Source organism: Globicephala melas, chromosome 21 (genome assembly GCF_963455315.2).
Source record: "Globicephala melas chromosome 21, mGloMel1.2, whole genome shotgun sequence".
Classification (NCBI taxonomy): Eukaryota; Metazoa; Chordata; class Mammalia; order Artiodactyla; family Delphinidae; genus Globicephala; species Globicephala melas.
Genome location: NC_083334.1, coordinates 9,435,968 through 9,457,601, shown reverse-complemented (window position 1 = coordinate 9,457,601; position 21,634 = coordinate 9,435,968). Strand labels below are relative to the sequence as shown.

Genomic DNA, 21,634 nt, shown 5'->3' with positions numbered 1-21,634 from the left:
AATTCATGAACAACAGTCCTGTTTGTACTCCTGTGATGATATATAGTCATTTGTTTTCCTACAAAAGATGCTGGATCTCAATGCCCCAGGTGGCATATGAGGCGTGCTGGGGGTGCTGGGAGGATGCTAGGCGGCCGGCACCTGCTGCAGCCACAGAGAGTCCTGCCCTGCGCGCCCCTGCAGGGGGCTCCCGCTTAGGGCTCTGCTCAGAAGGGACTCTCAGAAGAAGCTTATTCCCACTGTTCAAAATGCAACTGAGAGATTTTTGTGTGTGTGTGGTATGCGGGCCTCTCACTGTTGTGGCCTCTCCCGTTGTGGAGCACAGGCTCTGGACGCGCACGCTCAGCGGCCATGGCTCACGGGCCCAGCTGCTCCGCGGCATGTGGCATCTTCCCGCACAGGGGCACGAACCTGTGTCCCCTGCATCGGCAGGCGGACTCTCAACCACTGCGCCACCAGGGAAGCCCAGCAACTGAGAGATTTTTTTAAAACTATTGCCACAAGCAGAATACTTTTGATCGCATTGTCTCACTGTGACCTAGACAGAACCGCACACACAGAAAGCTGAGAAATCGCATTACAGCTCTGCAGACTCCACTCTCAGCACATGGATATTTACTTTCCCTCAATCCCAACTGTCAGCTACAAATTGGTATGAATTTTGCTCTGTCTTATCCACTTAAAATTTATAAGCTGTCTACTTCCCAAAATGATTTTAAATGGCTTACAATGTGAGTCTTACATACACATGGCTATCCAGACAGAAAAGGAAAATTAAAAAATTGAATTTATTCAAGAAGTTAGTCAATCATTTTTCCGGAAATAAGTACCTCTAACAACTACCCATTCTTGTTTGTTTTCAGTCAACAACTAACTTTTAAAATGGGTTCAGATTCTCCTTTGTAAATATTTTGAAAGTATCATAGGAACAAAAAAGTGTAAAACATATTTTAAACATTTTAAAACATATTCAGATTTCATGGCTGATGTGTCATTTCTTCCATATAAAGATAAAAAAAGACTCCTTTTAAAATATTTTAAATAATTTTTAGCTTAAAGTTGCAAATATAGTACAGAAAACTCCCATATACCCACTATCTGGCCATATATTACATAATAATGATATCTATGTCTATGTTTCCACAATATATATGTGTGTAAAATTATTTTATTCTAAACCCTCTGTGAGCAAATTGTAGACATGATGACTCACTTCTTGTAAAAACTCATTGTGCATTTCCTCAAACAGAGCAGTTCTAAAAAAAACCCAAAAACAAAAACAAAAAAAACTAACACAGATGCAACAGTACCATGTATTCTACAGAAATCACTGGAATTTCGACAATCTGCCAATAATGGGTTTTCCAGCAAAAGTACTCCATCCATGATTACTTCCCTTCAGTTTTTCTTTTTTTTGTCTGGAATAGTTTCTTAGTCTTTCTTTCCCTTTCATGAACTTGATACTTTTGAAAGACACAAGCCACTTTTTGTGTGTAAAATATTTTTCAAAATCAATTTTTATTTTAGAAAATTATAATTCAAAAAAATTATTTTTACAAATTATACCATGATAAAACTTAATAAAAACTACTCATGTGAAATATTTTTCTTTAACATTTTATAAGTTAATCAAATGCATGCCTGAAAGGATTTGTTGTTGTTTACACAGGGGGTTCTCACAATTTTAGTATTATATCAATATTCATTTAAGCTGAGACTACACTCGAACATAAGTTTAGAAAATGGCGTTACAAAAGATTGGGAGTGAGTAGTTTAAAAAGAAAAAACAAAACATGCAGGGCTGCTGTGCAGTAATAAATCAGATGTTTTCACTGCCGTAAGTCTCAGTGCAGCCAAACTTCAAAACCAGTCCTCCAAAAAAGGTGAAGGCATTTAATAAAATGATTTTTCTTTAGCAACATAACCTCCAAAGAGAATGTCTGACGTTCTCTGACTAGATTCAGATGGTGATGCATTTTTGGAAAGAATATCAAAATGTGATGCTGTATTCTTCAGAGGTCACCATATTTGCCGGCTCTCAGGGGTGTGAGGTGCCTTGGGACGCTTCCAGAGGCTAATTCAGGGCACTTCCTCTCAAACTCAGCTTTTAGTGACATCATGCTGGTTGTTTGAAATCAGCCCTGGTGGGGGTATTTATGCACCACAGCAACTGCAATTCTAAGCCAAATCAAACTTTTTTGTTCATATGTTTGTTTGTTTTGAGAGCAGGTTTACCAGTTCACCAATGCGCAGGTGTCCTGATACTGGAGATCTTAACATGACTGCCTGAGGAAGGTGGTGTCTGCCAGGCTTCTCGACTCTTGAGTTACTTCTTTCGTCCTTTGCAGTGAATGAGGGCTAGGTGGGGAGACGCACTGAGACTGTGGCTCTCTGTTCCTCACCAGAATCTCACACGCTAGTTTCAGCATTCACTGATGTTCCAATGAGAATCATTTGCTGTCCTAATGGCTGCCAAATGGTGATTCTCTAAATCCATCTCCTTCTAGATTAGTCTGGATTCTGCAAGGGAAGGCTTTCTCTTTCACTCATTCCGTTCACGCATGTATCTATTTACATCAGTATGGATCCATACATTTCTATTTTATACGAAATGGTTCATCATGTGTGCTTTTCCCATCAGAACCTTGGAGTCAGCAACTCCCCAGGAAGCACTAGTTCCTTTAAGGGAGAATGGTATGGAAAGTGACATCTAGAAACCTAGAATTGGGTATGAGGTGGGTTCATGGCTACTGGGGTAATTGTTTTACACCTCTCAAAAGACAGAGGTAGGAAATACGTACACACACACACACATCCGCATCCACACTTACATTTTCATTTTCCTCTGTGTCTACAGCTACACATATGAAGACCATGAGTTCACACCAATGTCTCAAATTCAAATCCGTCACAACCAGCTCTATGCCAGCCTTCCTCATTTCCATTTTCCCACTCCCTTCTCAGTCACCGAGAAAGCCAGTTCACAACATCCTCCATATGTTTACTCATGTTCTCAGTTCTCACGTGCGTCCCCAACCTTCCAACTGTGCCCCTACCCCCTTGCTCCACCACCTCCTTACGTGGTCCCCAACTGTGCCAAACACGTCCAACAAGCATATGAGAAAAGGAAAATCAGCCAATCTAAAGTTCATTCCCCCCACCCCCCTCACCCAATTAACTTCAGTGAGACACCCTGTTGGGCCCACAGGGTAATAACCCACTCTTTCTTCCCAGCTCGGGGGTCCGACAAAAGTGACCCGCTGCCTTCACATCAGCCCTCCTGCTCGTGGACGACAAAGCTTTCTCCTTCACACCTGCGTTCCGGTGCTCTTGTTCTAAGACTCCCAACACTAGAGAAAGTGTTATGTATATAGAAGAGCCTCCTGGAGAAACGTCAGCATTGAGTGTTCTCTTGCAGTTTGTCAGTGTTTGACGATTCGGATTCACGGAGACAAGGGGATGGGCGCCATCTTACCTGAAAAACTTCCCAGTCTCGGTGCAGCCACGTCACCGCCATCGTAAATCTCAAGAGAGTCCCAGTTCTGCTCTGTGGCAAAACTGATGACTTGAATCTACCAAACAATAATAGTAACTTAATATTTATTTTTTGCTTAATAAAATTAGACTAGTCCAATAGGGTTTTCATGAAATTAAAACTATACATGTAAGAGAAAAGCGAAACCAAAGAAAAGAGATCATGGAAGTGACACCCAAAAAACTTCTACAAATAGCACTTCTGATAGATTTTATTCTAAAAGTCTATCATTTTTATTTCAAATGTAGAAATATGATTACAAACACTTTGTAGAAATGGTAAGAAAAGAGAAACAGGTTATGGTTTATGTATTGAGAATAACCAATACAAAAAGGGGGGAAAAAAAGAAAGGAAAAACCCGTGGACAAAAGCTTTGTTTATTAGGAGACTCTGGGCTTTGAGAACTTACCTGAATTCCTGATCCCTCTGTAACTATGATCTTCCATATACAGTTTAAGTTGTTACCATATGGTTCAGGGTAGCCGGGGGATAAAATTGTACCTCTCCGCTGAGTGAAATTGCCACTGCAGGGGACTAAAAGACAAACCCATATTTAGTAAAAATAAAGTACAGTGAAGAACAACGTTAATGTTGTACTTAGTGTTCTTTCACTGTGTGATCAGCTATTAAGAGATATTTTACATGGACTATGGTACTTTAAATGGCATTTTTAGCCAAGGTCAAATTTAGTCTGTTCTCTCTCTTTTTTTTTTTTAACATCTTTACTGGAGTATAATTGCTTTACAATGGTGTGTTAGTTTCTGTTTTATAACAAAGTGCATCAGCTATACATATACATATATCCCCATATCTCCTCCCTCTTGTGTCTCCCTCCCATCTAGTGTGTTCTCTTTTAAATGATCAATACCATAGATTAGTATCCGCTATGCTGCTAAGTCTCAGGCACTGTCTAACGATGTCATCTCTGAAGTGAATTCTGTTTAGAGTAACTGATCTACTACAATTTAAGAAGCTCTGCAGAGTTTTCTATATGCAGACACGCAACTCAAAATGATATTAATGGGATTTATGAGCAAATCCAGAGAGGAGAAGAGACGCTTAAAATGCACAGATGAATTCAAGTGCTAAATCATGATTGCACTGGAGGTTCTTACACAAAATGAAGCAAATAAACTATAACCAACAATGGCATTGTTATTCAGGCTGCGTTAACCCATTACTTTTCAGACTTTCATCAGCACCAATTTATTAAAAGAGCATTACACAAGTAATATAACAAATCAACACTGTAGTGATTTTTCCCCCAAATGAAATTATGTTGTATACCCATGGCTTGAGATGACATACTTAATAAGTATCGAGAAGGAAAACATGTTTCATGCTTGTTAATCTGATGAGTTGTTCCATGAAACAATAATTTTTAGGGTTTGGCTGCTACTCGATTATTTCTGATAAATTGCCCTTGAAATAGGTCTGGAGCATGGATCAGTTCATGTGGACTGAAGAGCAGCTCTTCAGTGCTGCTGTGACCCCGAGATGGAGGACCACGTGCAAGTTATCCCACCTTAGGGACACACGCTTACCTACGCAGCTTGGGATTGTGTCATTCCACTGAGCGAGAGCATTGGGCACGGACTGACAGCGGATGGCCATGGAGCCCTGGAGTAGGTATCCTGGGTTACACTCAAAGCGAACGATGGAGCCTGCTGAAAACTCCAAACCAATTCTCCTCCCATATCTGGGCTCGGGAACAGAGCTGCACTGGGTGTCACTGGTCCGAGGAACAGCTAGAGGCAAGACACACAACACAACCATCTGCATGTGCATCGTGAAGCCATGATATTTCCTTGAAAATAGAATTTAAGATAAGTCTAGAAAGAATTTATGTTAATGTGGAAATTAATAATGCCTTTCACAGTCTCTGTAGCGGACGATTTAGGGAGCACTTCCACATCTACACGCATCTTCATGTCAACCCTGAGGACCACCTCGTATTCCCATTTCTGACGAGGAAAACATGGCATATGGAGAATTAGTGCTTTATGAGGACTGAGCGATATTCATGCATTTACAATTAATTAAGCACCCAGATCACTGCGCCAGGGATAATGAGATGACTAAGAACTTGTACTTATCCTCGAGGACCTCAGACTCTAGTACGAAAAGCTGTTACATAAAGGATTATTTATAAATGGCCATGGTGATTTAATAGCAAAATTAAAAATAGAACTACCATATGATCCAGCAATCCCACTTCTCAGCATTTATCTGAAGGAAATGAAATCACTATCCTGGAGAGATATCTGCACCACCATGTACATAACAGCATTACTTGCAATAGCCTAGCTATGGAAACAACCTCCATGTCCACCAATGGATAAATAATATAGTACATACCTACAATGGAATATTATTCGGCCATTTAGAAAGGAAGGAAATCCTACCATTTGCAACAACATGGATGGACCCGTATTCCACACGCTAAGTGGAATAAGCCTGTCACAGAAGAACAAATGCCGCATGGTCTCATGCATAGGAAGCAATTAAGAGAAACAAACTTATAGAAGCAGAGAGCAGCCGGTGGCTGCCAGGAGCTAGGGGAGCGGCAAGTGCGGAGCTGCTGTTAAACAGGTATAAAGTGTGTCATGTAAGACGCCCAAGTCCTAAAGATCTCCCATACAAAGCTGTGCCTATAGTTAATGGTGCTGGATTGCGCACTGCTAATTTTAAACAATGTAATCCGTTCATTTTAAACAATGATTTAAAGGACTTAACCTGAGAGGGTAAATCTCATGTTACCATGATAAAAACAAACCCCACATACCATAAGAAAACATACAGTTAAACAATTCATTCTGTACAGAAAGACTTGGGAGGGAACAGAGGGGAATGGGAGTTTGCGCCACGGTCTGAGAGCAGAGCTGGTAATAAGACCCAGCCGATGGCCTCATTCCCAGGGGTCTTCCCATTGGACCAGCAATTCTCCGAGGTGGGAGGTGGGGATGGGAGAGCAGTTTGGGGCTGGAGGGAGTGCTGACACTTCCCCAACGTATCTAATATTATAACTGTCCGTTTGGAAATGAAAGAAAGAGACTATACAGCAAAGAACAAAGTTTAATAATACATTCCAGCTGGTGGGGACATCATTTGGCCTGAAGGCTGGGAGAAAGACAACGAGCAGCTCTGACACCGACACCTGGTTGCTGCCCGGCCTGAGAGCTGGCTGTCCTCCTGTTGACCACACACAGTCTCCGAGGTCACTGCCTGTTCGTGATCACAAGCAATATTGGGAACACTATGCAGGCCACAGAAAAGAACAGAAATTCCCCTCTCCAGACTAACATGAATCATGACCTCTACTAATCACAGTTGCAGCCCTGCTCTGTTCCTTCTACACCCGACGTAAAAACAAAGATGCCCACCGTCACATCGAACCCCTGACAGCGGTGAATCCCAAGCAAAATCATGCTGCCTGCGGTCCCGCCCCGGGTCCCCCAGCACAAGCCTGCATCCTGTAACTACCCCCCACCCCGTACTTTCTTCTTGTCCCCAGGTTCTCCACGGAGTGTGGATCTTATGGTCTTTGATGCTGGGCCTGGCGGCTGAGCCTCATTCCGGTGAGATGTGTACTCAGGTTGCAGATCAGAATTCACTGATAGGCAGCGAATTATCGCTATGAGATTTTTCTATTTATAAAAAGAGGCACGAGATAAAGTTTGAAAAATACTTCAGCGGCAACGGGGTCTGCCACCCCAAACAGACTCTTTGAGAAACAGAGCCACAGGGTATGCACTTGGGAGTCTGCATTTTTGGCTTCTGTCCCTGAGTTAAAAGTCAGTTTGTGTTTATTGTCTCCAAGACCCCATTCCTCTCCATCCTCGTGTGCCTTCATTCGAAAGGGGCCATTTTATTTAAAAAGAATCCTTCTGTCTTTAAGATCCTTTCCCCAATACACTGGCATCTTGTTTTGAATTGAACCTGAACAATAACAGATACCATTTGGGTAAATTGCTGGTCAGGAAGCAATTCTATGAGAATGGAAGTCAGAAGACTGTTTTGATGAAACTACGTTTCAATTCAGTGTTAAAATATTTTTGATCAGAAGGCAAAAGTTAATAAAATTGTGTATACTGTCTAATAGCTATAGTCAATAAAATTAATGATACTACAGAATGTTCTTTTCTATAACTGAAAACAATGCAGAATATAAAATATTCTATTGTAATAAAATATGGCTTAAAACTTATATTTGCCATATTTTTATGTCTGGGTTTTTTGTTACAGTTGAACAGTAGCATGAGAGTGATAAATAAATAAATAAACAAAAACATAAAATGATATTCCACAATCAATTCTTGAGAATTTTTTACAAATATGGAGAAATATCTCCAATCTTAGCTGTTCAATTTGTCCTGGACTACTTGGGAAGCACCCTGTATTCGCGGCCAAGTTTCCACACTTGTCTAAGTGGCCTCAAACATAGCATTTTTCCAGGGTATCACAAATGAGGAGAAACACACCACCGAGGGTCATCTGTACACATGTCACTATTAAACCTTTCTTCATGAACTTCAGAGTTGTCTATTTTCAAGGAAAATAACAATAAATACCTGCATTTGAATGAAATGATGGAGGACAATTTTTAGAGGAAGAAGTTTGCAAAGCTAAGAAACCAATTTTAAGTATCTGAGAAAGTGAGACAGAGGAAACCTAGGAAATAGAGGCATCAAAACTGCATGTAATATCTGGGGGAAAATTCCAGCAGTTAATCCATGCTAATGAACTTGTCCCTTTCAGCCCATCCTCTGGGGCTTGCCCTCACCTGGAGGTTTCGGGCCACATCAGAGAGAAATTCTATTCCGGTAGCCATTATTCTCCATCTTTCAGTAAATGCTTTGCACTACTGTGAAGCAAAACTGAAATCAGCCCAGTGCCAAGTGGACAGGGAATGGGGTCAGGCTGGAACAGAGGGTGATGAACACAGTGATTGGCTTCTCAGGCCGAGGACTGTGTTGGTTCCGAGACTGGGTGGTATTCTCTGGGACTTTCATGACACTGAAAACGGGCAATATTGTGAATATGGGGAAAAGGGGAACATAATGTGATGGAAACTTACATCACCACAAATGCTCTAGGCTACAGATGTGTGCATGCAGTTCGTTCACTGCACCTCTTTTAGAGTAGGTGGAGTGAAAGAGAACAACAACGATAATAAAATAAACCTGAATGCAGACAAGAGCAACCTGTCCAAGTGAAGCAGTCTTCCCTATTTCATTTAGTGACACAGGGACATATTCTATTTCTGAAAATCACTCTGTCCTCGTAGTTTAAAAATCTGATTTGACAAGTCATTACTAGTCGGTGAATTCAAGCATACATCACTGAATTATGCACAAAACTTTATGCTCAATCTCCTTTGTAAAAAGTATGCATTTTATAAGCTCTTGAAACAAAATGTGAGTTTCTTAGAAGTGGAAAACCAACTAAGCTGTATAATTTACGCCATCTGAGGAAACATTAGGCCTGGGGGAAAATCAACAAAAACGTGTATTTCCATGCCTAGGAAGGACCTCACGCAAAGAAAACCTTACTGTAAATTCCTCCTACCCAAACTTAGAAAAAGCATTTCCATCTCTCTAGCTCTGTTTCTGGTATCTGTTTATTTTAGGAAAACCCTGGCAGAGGACAGTCCTGAGAGCTGCTGAGTCTGGGAGACTGGCAGCTGGAAGGCTAAAGGCAGGTTGCTGTGTGGTGAGGCTGGGAGATGAGAAATGTGACCCGGAAAGACAAAGACGTGGCCAACTGGCATTTGTAAGTTGTGCACAGTGTGGAGGTTTGATATAAAAGCACAGCTCCATTTTTCCCTTGAAATATTCAGTAAGTCCTGCATGGCTTACTAATTTTGGTGTGAGTGAGTTTTTTTTTTTTTTTTTGCGGTACTCGGGCCTCTCACCGCTGCGGCCTCTCCCGTCGCGGAGCACAGGCGCCGGACGCGCAGGCTCAGCGGCCATGGCCCACGGGCCTAGCCGCTCCGCGGCACGCGGGATCCTCCCCGACCGGGGCACGAACCCGTGTCCCCTGCATCGGCAGGCGGACTCTCAACCACTGTGCCACCAGGGAAGCCCGAGCGAGTTATTTTGAGGGAACTAAAAGGCGGGTTGAATTCTACACTGAAACACACAAGAAAAATAGACTATCTGTGGAAATAGCAGGCATAAATGTAAGACAATTACAAATAGTAGTATATTGATGAGACATTGTCAACCACCAAGTTTAACACAGACACATTCAGTCGTGTGCACAGAGCAGAGAGGCAGAGGGTAGTGTAGACAGTTTTCATAAATGAGGATGTGCCTCAGAGTAAGCAGGAAAGGAGAAAAGAGTACTTGCTCTGCCTTTGTTGGTCTCTGTGGCCACATAGCTTGCTTCTTGTGTCGATTCCAGTGTTAACAAGGTTGATTCTAGTATTAAAAGGTGTGTATTTTGGGCCAGAAAAAGTTGCTAAGTGGAACATAACTACTTCACAGAATAGAATCAAAGGGACTTTAATGAGAGTGGGTTTCGTGTACCAAAAGGATGCTGGGCTTTCTCCAGCCCTGGCAAGGTGTCACGGCGGTGGTCCTTGACGGCCACTAGTTGGTAGGCCAGACTGCAATGACCACAATAGCCATGAGCAGCAGTAAAATCACCGTTATCATCCCACTGAGAACCCAAACTCACACTCTCGACTTTATTCACCATCCTAGAGACAGCTCATCTGGACAGTGTTGGAAAGGGGACCCCCACCGGGGGTGTGGAGAGACGGTGCTGAACTTGTTAAGAAATAGTAGGTGAGTCTCCAACACGGTGGGTTTCTGAGGACTATTTGATTTTTATGTTTGCATTGACCTAGAAGACCTTGACATTAGGGGTAGTATATTTTCTATGGAGTGACAAAGAGCATTAAAACCTGTAGAACCACATTTACTGATGGCAGGTTCTGCCAGTCTCTTGGTCCCAGAGCTTAGGAAGAGGAGGGGCAGCTATGGGAATCCCCACCATGGACATTCAGGGAGTTCCAGGGTGCTAGCGAGTGGGGATGGACGGGGGGTTTCTCCTGGATGCGTAAAAGGAAATCTAAAACATTCTGAACACGTTCATGTTTAAAGGCAAGCACTGTACTCCTCTTAAGTATTCAAGGGAGATGTTACAGTGTCCAGAAGTGACTGTTAGAATGATTACAGGGACTCTCGCTCCAGGAGGACGCACTGTGGTGTGAAGGGTCACCCCATTAGCCTTCTTGGGTGCCCATGTATCCTCATGCACCCTCTTACCTCCCTCACTTTTCAATGTACCCTTCTACTCCAAAGCAGCATGGAAAGCAAACAAGCAAATACAACCCAGCAGAGACATAAAAGTTACAACACTTGGTTAAAAAAAGCCTCTATACTTCCACTTCTTCACCAGATCAGAGGGGCAGCAACACCCTCACCACCACCTTCTCCGTGTTGTTCACCAGGGCGACACGGAGGGTCAGGAGCTGCCTGGGTCGCGTACTACGGCTTTTTGTACCTGACACCTGCACTCATTCTCCACCGAAGTCTGAACAGCTCTTTACAACAGAACTGTCTGTGAACAAGGGTTACACAGCCCATAGCCATGCAAGTCAGAAAGTCCCTGCGCAATTTTAAGCTTTAATAACTTATGGAGGAATGGAGTCGTACGTGGTATGTGAAAGCACTATTCAGAACGTTTTTACACAATAGAGTTCAAATAATTTCTAGGCTTCCACTAAACTACTATCTTTCAGAAGGCCATGTTCAATTTAACTTCTGAGATGTTCTGAAAACTTTCCCAGGTGCTCCTGAGTGATTTATAAATTGCATTCATGATTCTAGTTCTTTAGATCTGAAGGATTTGGCTTTGATAAAAAGACATCCATTTTTGCATAAACTCACTGTAGGAACAAAGCAAGATAAGGAGATACATTGGAACTTTAGAAGAAATATTGAGTATGTTAGAGACATATTCTTAAGTGCAAGGAAAATACATTCCTTCTATAAATGATTTCCTCTTTTCACTTTTATGTATGTTATACATTTTAATGATAATATGTTGCTTTAAAACAAGAAATATAATTTTAAAAACCATGACTTCTGAAGATAACATGTGCAAATAGGACAGACATAGGGTCATGTGCTTCAGATATTTTATTTGATAATCTGATCAATTTTCTAATCTTCATCAAAAATTAAAGGAAGTCCCTGTTTGAGGCAGACAATGCCAGGAACTTGAATTTTTCCAGGACAAAAAATGTACTTAAACCAATCGGTCCAGTTTCCTTAGAGGTCACGCCAACTTACTTTGGTTTGTGAATCTGCTTCTGCAAAGTAACACAGAATTTATTTAAAGAAAATTAGAAGTGGGTGAGCGGTGAGTCACCTAAACTGGACCTTCTCCTATAAAGTTCATTTTCAAAAATACTGGTTTAATTATTTATATTTTAACAAAGGTTTAATTAGAACAATGTAACCCATTTTAATGTAATAGCATCATCACCCAAGCAATAGCTCCTTAAACTAGATTAGAGATATTTTTCCTCCTACCTGCCCATCAAACATCATTCTCACTCTTTCCGTAACTTTTAAATCATCTTATTGCCAAACACCAAAGGGTTTTTATCGTGAAATATTTTGAGGCCACACATTTCACAGTGTGCGATTATCAAAAATCATTTATGAATGATATGACAGATTGTTACTCTCTATTATTTTATGAAAAACATGATGCTGTCAAGCATGTTTTCTGGAGGAGTCTTTATTAAAGGAAAGAAGTCATTGCCAGGAAGTGATTCTCCTCCACTTCTGAAGAAAATGTTCAAGAGCGGCCTGTAATCTATCCAGCCTCCAGCAAAACTGAGACCTAGAAAAGCTAAGTATTCTTAGTTTATCGCTGAAGATGACAACCTCTTTCCCATCTCAGCTGTACAGTCATCGCAGGTCAGATCCAGAGTCAGGCTCTGTGCCTCTGAAAGTGGACGGACAGTCCATAGGGTGTATTTTCAAATTCATGTAATGGATATGCAAACTGAAGGTGAACTAGAAACAGGAAAAAAAACTGCATTGTTCAGAAACTTTGTGCAATCCCAAGCATTTTGAATAAGCTCCAAATTCAAAAATAATTATAAAGGGGTGAAAGTGCCTAAAGTTAATAGAATACAAGCAAAATAAAATAGGTATTTCAAGGGATAGAAACATGGATGGTATTCTGGGTTTAGTTTGGTTTTGTTACCTTTCCTTGACAATTAGTTCTTACAGTAAGATTTGAAATTGTACAATGTGTTTTAAATGTATTTCATTAAGACAGTTACTAAAATCTATTATGAAATATTTTACTTAATTTTAACTAGGTTAGGTGAAATATTATAACACATTTGAAATCATTTTGCAAATTGTGTTGCACTATACTAAGGTAATCTAATCAATATTTGTTTCGTCATCATGCCAGATAATCGAAGCGTTACTGCATCTTTGTCTTAGAAGTATCACATTTAACTGTCAAAAGAAAAAACTTTAATATTTTTATTAAATAATTTCATTCTAAATACACGGATACCCTCAAATTCTTAAATATTAAGAAAAAGTGCAACTCAGATGTTTTGGTGCTGAAAGCAGTGGTACAAGCAGTGTGTGGAGCCGGGCGGAGGTGGCAGAGACTCACCTTGATAGACGAAGTGAAAACCCCGTGCAGGCGCCCCACTCTTCGCGCTGAATCGGAGCAGAATCTGATTGGATGTGGCCAAAGGCAACGTTTCACCTGGAGGGAAAAACAGACAGAGATAACACGCAGGATCCATTCAGTGCACGGCCTGTGGTGGACAATGTTTGGGAGAGTAATCATTAACTTGGAATTGCACTTTTACTTTTTGAACTTTCATAAAACTTTGCTTTGGCGTGTAGAACCCAAACACATGGTTTCTACAAAGATTTAAAAACTCTGTTCTTGTCTTGACATTCCATTAAAATGTTGTTTTCATCGTGATCTCCTTTATGCTTCTTTTGAAGAAAGCACTGATATAGGCCAATTAGCTGATAATGTGGGAAATAGAAGCAGGTGAATCATTGACTCAGAATCAACTTTGACAGTTACTTGCTAGGATTTTACTCAGAATTAAGAAAATGTCTCAGAATCCAAAGCTGATTTTTAAAAAAATAAAGAACTCAGGGAAAAAAAAAAAAAACACACAAACCTGTGAAATGTATTTTTCAGCTCTTAATGTGCAGGAATGGCCTCAAGTACTCTGAGCGGCGTGTGAATCGCCTAAGCTTTTCAGAGGTGAATTTGTCAGGATGTGTCAGTATTTTAAATGTGTGTCTTCTGATGCATTTCTGGACATTACATCATTGGACATTGGTCTTAACAGGACATACGTCTTAAGACCTGTGGTTACTAATACTGAGAAACTGGAAATAACCGAATCTTAGCCTTGGTTGATCACAGGCTGTGACGCAGGAGTATGGCTTGATGTTGTGTTGGTAAATGATGACAATGTAGCAGTGGTACGAACGAGGGCCATGACATCCATGAGCGGATGGGGTAAATAAACTCCTTCCTTAACCCATCTGAATACTATTCAGCAAATGGTGTTTGGTGTATATTCATATTTGTTGATAGGAAAGACCTCTACATGTGATTTTAAATGAATGTATGGGATAAAAATTAAATTGTGAAAAATATCCCATGTTTTATGAAGTTCCACGTATGTTTACATGCATATATAGGGGCACACGTGAATGCATGTATGTGTATACACATCTGCACCTTTATAGACGTGTGACTGTGGTGCATCTCCACATGTATGCATTTAAAAGTTTGGAATGAGTCAGACCAAAATGTCAATAGTGTTTCTCTTCAGGAAGATTACGACACTTAGAATAGAAAGCAAAGTAACAAGATAGTTTATTACCCCTTTTTTCTGAATTTTTATTTTTCACTGAGATGGATATTATATTTTCCACAATCTTAGTAAGCAAAATGATAAAGACAGGTGATTTTATATGTGGGATAAAAATACATTTGAAATTTTACATTGAAAATAAGATTTTACTGAACAAGCAAGCAAGTTCAAAGATGATTAGATTTCTCCTTCACAAATGAAAATAAAAATGGACGAGTTTAAAATTAATTACCCTGGCTGTGTAACTAGAATTAAAGACAAAATTCATTGAAAGTTTACCTGAATGAGACCCAGAGAGTGAACTGAGAAGTCTGGCCTGAGGGTGCGTTCCATCAAACAGTTCTGTCAAGTCATTCAGTGCTGTCTGGAAATAGGCAAACTGCCCAAATACCACTGAAAACAGAGGGGGTGGGTCGGCACAAAATGCTTTTTTAAAATGAAAGAAATGAAAATGGTGATCATACTGTTTATTGATACCTCCCAAATATCATGATCCTAAGAATCCTGTAAAAAAAATTAGCTTATTTTCTCTGCTTTCTAAAAGTTTTCTGTTGCTTAAACAATTTTATTTTGCTTCTTGATCTTTTGGTACTTAATAAAAGGAAAAAATTACTATTCCATGTGCAGTTTGAACATTAAATGAAGACTGTTTTTTTCTTATAATACTATGTTAGGATAGTAGAAGAATAACCATAAGGTGGTCCTATTTCTTTAAGAGTAATTAATGACATTTTATTCAGTGAACAGTAGGTATGGAATCAAGATACTCGTTGGTTTTTAAAGCATGCAATTAGTTGGGGAATTTAAAATTCTTCACCTATGATTATGACAGTGCCAAATTCATATGAACTCACTACAATTTATACACGATTCAGCAACATATTATAGCAATTTCTGACTTGTTTTACTCTACAGTTTATATATCTTACAGGTTATGTAAATTTCAAGAACACACTGCCTCCAAGTAAAACATTGCAAGTATTTTACTACTTCAAATTTAATCATTTTTATATTCAAATGGATAACATACAGGGCCTTTACAGTATTTAGAAAAACTTGTGATTTAGTCTCCATTTACAAGCAATGATCAACAATTATCTATGTGAAAGGTTTAAACTCAAATCATTCTAAATCATTCTGAACAAGAAATGAAGGTGTGTGTATCAGTTATACATGAAAGAATTAATCTATGTGTTAGCAAAATGGAGGAAAATCTAACTATAGCAGCTGGTGTGTATTTATATTATATTTTATTATATCATATCATATATTATATGTGGCATATATTCTATTACATATATGTATTACATACAGTGCACATATACATGCATGTATAATATATTACACATATATGTAAGAGAATATATACATATATATATATATAGAGAGAGAGAGAGAGAGAGAGAGAGAGTACTTTAAGATTTTATAATCTCCTAGAGAAGCACAGTTAAAGGAAGCATGTGAGCAAGGTGAATTTCCCAGTGGCTGAAGTGCTCTGAACACAGGCGCTAGAAAGAGGGACAGAACTTTCTTCTGGATCCCATGAGGGAGGCTCCTGTGTGCACAGCCCTCCCTTCACTGTCCCCCCACCTCAACATTCAGTCTTCATCTTGCTTGAGTCTCGTTTGTAGGAGAAAAGTGAATCTCACACACGTAATTCCTACCTTCTTTTCAAGAAATGCTTAGAAAGCATAAGCTTTATAGTGGACACTAAGAATGAAGGGCCGATCAAGATAGAAACTTTGTCCCAGGAACATCACATGCTAAGGTCTGCGGTAGTTGCCACAACACATACAGAGGCAGAGTGTGGGTGTCGGGAAGGAAGAAGGGCCTGAACGGCAGACGGCTGCCAAGGGCCACAGCTGGTCAAGGAAGGCTGTTCCTGCAGCTGGAAGACAGGGGATGAGAAAGTGCAGGCGAAGGGCGTGGGCGGTGTAGGGAGGGAGGGGTGGTTTCCAGCTGTGGAGACAATGGTGTTTCATGGGGGAGAGAGCATTCCAGCTTCAGCCTTAAGGAATGGGAAAGGAAACCCTTTTTGTGTAAGAATGGGACACAAGGGGTTACTTCAGCAAGCGAACAAAAGGAGCAGTATTTGGCAGGCGAACGTCTGCTTTGCTAACACTCAGTGGATAAAGGGGGCGGGGGAGGGATGGGGAGGGGGGGCGGGGGAGCAAGGCCACACAGCCTGAGACTTCAGAGCCCTGAGACGCGTGGATTTTGCTCTGGGGGCAAGAGGAGTGAGTGAAAACGTTTATCAAGGTGTTTTCATGATCAGATTTTTGTTTTAGAAAGGATACTCTGGTGACGCTTTTGGATGAAAATAGGGAGGAAATTAGGATAACTGATGACCTGTCTTCCATGACACTTCCCATTGGGAACTTGTGTAAGAAGCCCCTTCCCACAATAGGGACAGTCACCCCATCCCATAATATTTGCTGGGCATCTCAGGCACCCAAACAGTATTTTACTCATCTTAGCACTTATCACAATCATTGAATTAATTGTTAACTGGTCGATTCACTTCTCAGAAAAGAGTAAGGAAGAGGGGGAAAAAATAATAGATAAGGTAGTATAGGTTTTTACTAAGAATCCTTTATAACTATTTTATTCTAGACTAAAGTTTTCTGCCCAGATAGAATATAAATTTATGCCATTAAACCTTTCATATTGGGAAATTATTATCAATATTTAGGAGTATAACTTTTTTCTGCTGAAAAGTCATAATTGTGTTGTGACAACTCAATAAAATTTTATAATGAACTAAAATCATAAACTCTGGCTGCTACATTCTATTGTGATAATTATATTTTGTCAAGTATCCATGAATAAAAATAAAAGGAATATTCATGGGAAAGTAACTGGAGGAATGTTCTTGGGAATTTAGGTGAAAAAATGTGTTAACTGAGGCTAAATAAGGGACTTTAGAGGCATTCGTCCAGCATAAAGAGTGAAAGTCTAGGACTTATTCTAAGTTTTACTGTCCATTTTTTTATAACAAAATAAATATTTTGAAGCTCAGTCTTTCAGTTTTTAAATGAGATTGATATTTTCCATTTGCTCATAAGGTGGACCCACTCTCTGCCTTTTGGGAAGCTGGTCCCTCTGCCTCTGCCTTGGTTTCCGTGTTCACATCCATCACTCTCCAAGTCCCAGGCACATGCTCTTCTCATCATGGCAGGATGATACAAGGAAAGCCTTGCCTGAAAACTCAACCATCCTTGAGAACTGGCGGAAAGCAGAAGCTAAACGATTTGGCTTAAGAGACTAAGCAAGTTGCGTCGCACAGTTCATGAAGAGCCCGTGATCTAAAATACCAAATGCTGAAATAAGTGCTTGGGGGGAGCTTTTCATTTGATTTTAAGAAGCCTGTGATTAATATAATAGAAGTTCGTAGAAATCATTTGTCTCCCATATGCAAGTTTCTTAAGCAGAAATTAACTTTCTTGTCATATAATTGTATTTTTAAAATGTTTTCCCTCAAACAGAATCTAACCTTAGAATTTTTATCTGTTTTATTTCTATGAGTGGATGGCTGCTATTTTGAGTATATAGAAAAAAACCTTGACTATGTTGGGTTCTAAATTTTACTGTTGGGAAAAAGGAACTATTCCATAAAATTATAAAAGCTACTATCTGGTTGACTCCAGGAAAGAATCTAACACAAAAATATTTTCCTGGTCAAGAGTGAGAGGGAAGATGTGGGGATCCGGTGTTGAGTAAACCACGAGGAAATCACCAGAGAAGGATCTTCTAGAAACGAAGCCATCCCAGAAAACTGGCTCAGGTTGGAAGCAAAGTTTAGGAGGGAAACCAGGATGCCCAGTTTGGAGGGGTCAGATAGGCCTCTGCCTGCTTTTACATCTCCTGTCACTCAAAGGTGTGTTCACTGATTCAGTGATTTCCAGCATAATCAATAACCAAATATATGTGCCAATACCCCACAGGCTGATCAGTGTTCCCCTGGCTCACATGTGAGGCTGCAATCCTCCTCTACACACTAAACAACCAAAGGAGAAATGCTTTTTTCTAACAAAAATAAGAACAAAGGCACATTTATTCTCTCTGATTATTCTGGATCAGAATGCGAGAAGGAAATTGAAGAATTTTATATCACACTGATAAAAGAATTGTAGTGGATCTTGTATAAGACATGTTTGGAAAACCTGTTACTTTAAGTCATCTTCTTTTATATTATTTTATTATACCAAGAGCTGGGATATTTGTTTATAAAATTATGGAAATATTAACACCAAAAGAGATATGACGGTGAATTAAAAATAAGAAGAAAATCTTACCAAATTCCTTTGGTACCGTTATGGAATAGAGGCAGATCTGACCAGCTGTATAATTGTGAGGGTAGTTGGGTGACAAGACCACCCCTTCTGATCCAGTGTACTGGCCTCCACAGGGGGCTGAAACAGACCAACGGAGAATTACTGCTATGCGTAACCACATGGCAAGTGACAAGTGACCTAAAAATGAAAGCACTGAACAAATGAGCATGATTATTCAAAAACTTAACAAAATATCACAGTTAAAATCTGATCTTACATTGCTATCAAAAGTAAAATAAAAAGAAAAACAAAGACTGACCAGGTGAGAATAAAAGTAATTCAACTTAAGAGGAAGACCTAATATTATTTTTAAGGACGTTCTCAGACATGCTAAAACAATAATGAAAACAGTTGTCATGATAATAAAAACAGGTCCGATAAAGAAAAATTCTTAAGTTATCAATACGTCAAAAGCCTACCAGAACTTTCTGGTTGATATCAACCATCATATTAACTTAAGAGATACAAAGATTATTTCAGTTTTCTATTGTCTTTATATTACTGTGGGACTAAAAAAAAGTAATGTTTACTTTTAGTTCTTTTTGTGTTTTCATCGTAGATTCAGCTCAAGAGTGACATGTATAGTTACTAGTGGGTGTGGGGTCTCTTCCTATAAGTTCCACTGAAAGCTGAAGGAACCCAAAACTACAAACTCAGGGCAGGTACATTGATGAGGTGTTATATGAACAGTTCAGAGAGAGAGGGAGTGTGTGTGTGTGTGTGTTTATCTTCCCTCTGATCATCTTGTTACTCTCAGCATTGCTCTTGCTGAGAAAATAGAAAAATACTGTAGCTTGGATATTCAAAATACTATTGTTAAACATCTTAAAATAGACTTTCAACTAAATCCCAGTTTCGGGATTAAATTGCGAATACTTCAATTCCTCATATTTTTACTTAAAAAGAGGTCCACGTCTGCTCATCTGCTTAGGACACTATTTATCCACTGAAGTGACGCCAACTGCCCCTCAGCTGTGCCCTTTGTGGCCTGACTGCATGCCTTCTTATCCTAGATACATCTTCTCTGATCTGAATTCAGAATTATTTTTCAGTATTTCAGAAAGTTCATATTTCTATAGCTTACTTCTTCTTAATGTGACAGTTTTCAAGCATTAAAAAGGATAGAAATCGGGGATAACGTGTCAAATCTTCTGAATGTTAAGTAGCACATTGTTAAGTCCTAACTGATGGATGGGATTTTCTCCAGGATTAACGAAGCTGTGCAGAATGCTGATGCTAGTGTCAAAGCACCTCAATGATGACTTGGCAGGAGACTTCCCAGGTCCAGCTTTATGCAGCTGGAAAACTGAAGTCATACTCTAAAAGTCAAAGGAAGACCGCTTAAATACCTGACAGTTATAATCTATTTATGATCAACTAGTAGAGATTTCCCTTAACTAAGCTAAGAGCAGCCTTCATGCTGATGTCTTAACTCATAATAATTTTATCACCCTAAAACACTTACCATGGCTTTTTTAAAAATCTTAAATAGAAAAAAATTTTTTTCACTTTTAGATAGAGGAAATTTCTGTAAGTTAAATTTCAAAGCTCAAGATTTTCAGTGAAATGCTGGGAGCCTCATTCCACCAGTTTAGATATATCACTTAATTTTAAGAAAATTAGCCATATAAATTCAACCAGGTTATTTCAGAACTATAATTTTTCTTAAACACTCAAAAGTTCAAATTTTTAAAAATAAGTACAAATGAAGAATGGAAATCTATCTTCTTTTAGACATATAAAATTTAAGCATATCTATTAAAAAGTTTATCTATTTCAAAGTTTAAATAACAAGCATAAATGAAAAGTGGAAATAAATCTTCACTGAGCTAATATTTTGATGCCCAAATGATCAAACAGAAATCTTATCAAACAGCAATCTTATATCTACTGATATATTTGTTCAAGTATAACTACAAAAATTTATTTTGTTAATGGGTAGGATGAAAGATCATTACTTTATGATAATAGAAAACACTAAAAAATAAAAAGGATAAAATGAAAGAAAACAAACATGGCATTTTAGGTCCTCTGCTACCTTGATAAACTGTGCTATGCTTATACATTTTTCCCCAGATTTAAAGATAAGCACGCAAACTGCATAACATACTACAAACACAACCAAACATTTGTGAAATTGAGAAAAATATGTAGAGAATTTTCATTTAATTCTTAACAATTACTCTGTCCATGTCACTGTGTTAACCTGAGAAACAGGCATGGTCTTTCTCATGTTAGAAATTCTTTTATATTAATGTGATAAGAGAAGGAAAACAAATATGCTGTTACTCTTTGGTAATTAATGTATTAAACAGATCATTTCCTAAATGAAAAAAGATTTGCAACAGTATTCATTGCAGATGGTAACAAGAAACTGACTCATCCATTTGGTTAATTGGAGTATATGTCTCATATATAAAGGGAACAAAATACAATCAAATTTGAATGTAAACCAAAAACAACATAAGTAAATAAAAGCCATTCTGACCCATGAAAGAGACTCCAGACTGTTTCCATTTCTGTTCTAATTCAACAGGAAACCTCAATGAACAAAAAAATGTAGGCAATAGAAAGAAAAATTATATCATGAATTTAAAACAAACTAGCCCAAAATACATCCCTTAATATATGAACTATCAAAATGTTTAATATATAACAACATTCGCTTAGTTTAACTGGTGATCTGAGTGACCCACAGGCATTAATTCAGCACAAAAGGTGCTGTTCTTCTTGAGATATCCAAAATAAACTACGGGAGAGGACATTTCTGTTTAATGATTGGGAATTTTTAGTTTTATTTAAATTGAAATAAATAACTTAAGGAAAAACCAGTGTTGTATGTTTTATGCACATAAATGTGATGACTGG

At 39.0% G+C, this 21,634-nt stretch overlaps 1 protein-coding gene across 2 annotated transcripts in view; it reads right to left on the bottom strand.

The window, feature by feature from the left end:
• Window positions 1-21,634, bottom strand: part of CSMD1 (CUB and Sushi multiple domains 1) — a 1,753,128-nt gene that overhangs the window by 176,675 nt on the left and 1,554,819 nt on the right. For both annotated transcript variants that reach the window (XM_060291350.1, XM_060291351.1), the window contains exons 31-36: window positions 18,728-18,844; window positions 14,712-14,825; window positions 13,196-13,291; window positions 5,080-5,283; window positions 3,945-4,069; window positions 3,476-3,572 (exon numbers count right to left, since the gene is read on the bottom strand). In XM_060291350.1, coding sequence (XP_060147333.1) covers window positions 3,476-3,572; window positions 3,945-4,069; window positions 5,080-5,283; window positions 13,196-13,291; window positions 14,712-14,825; window positions 18,728-18,844 — 753 coding nt within the window. The remainder of the gene's footprint in view (window positions 1-3,475; window positions 3,573-3,944; window positions 4,070-5,079; window positions 5,284-13,195; window positions 13,292-14,711; window positions 14,826-18,727; window positions 18,845-21,634) is intronic.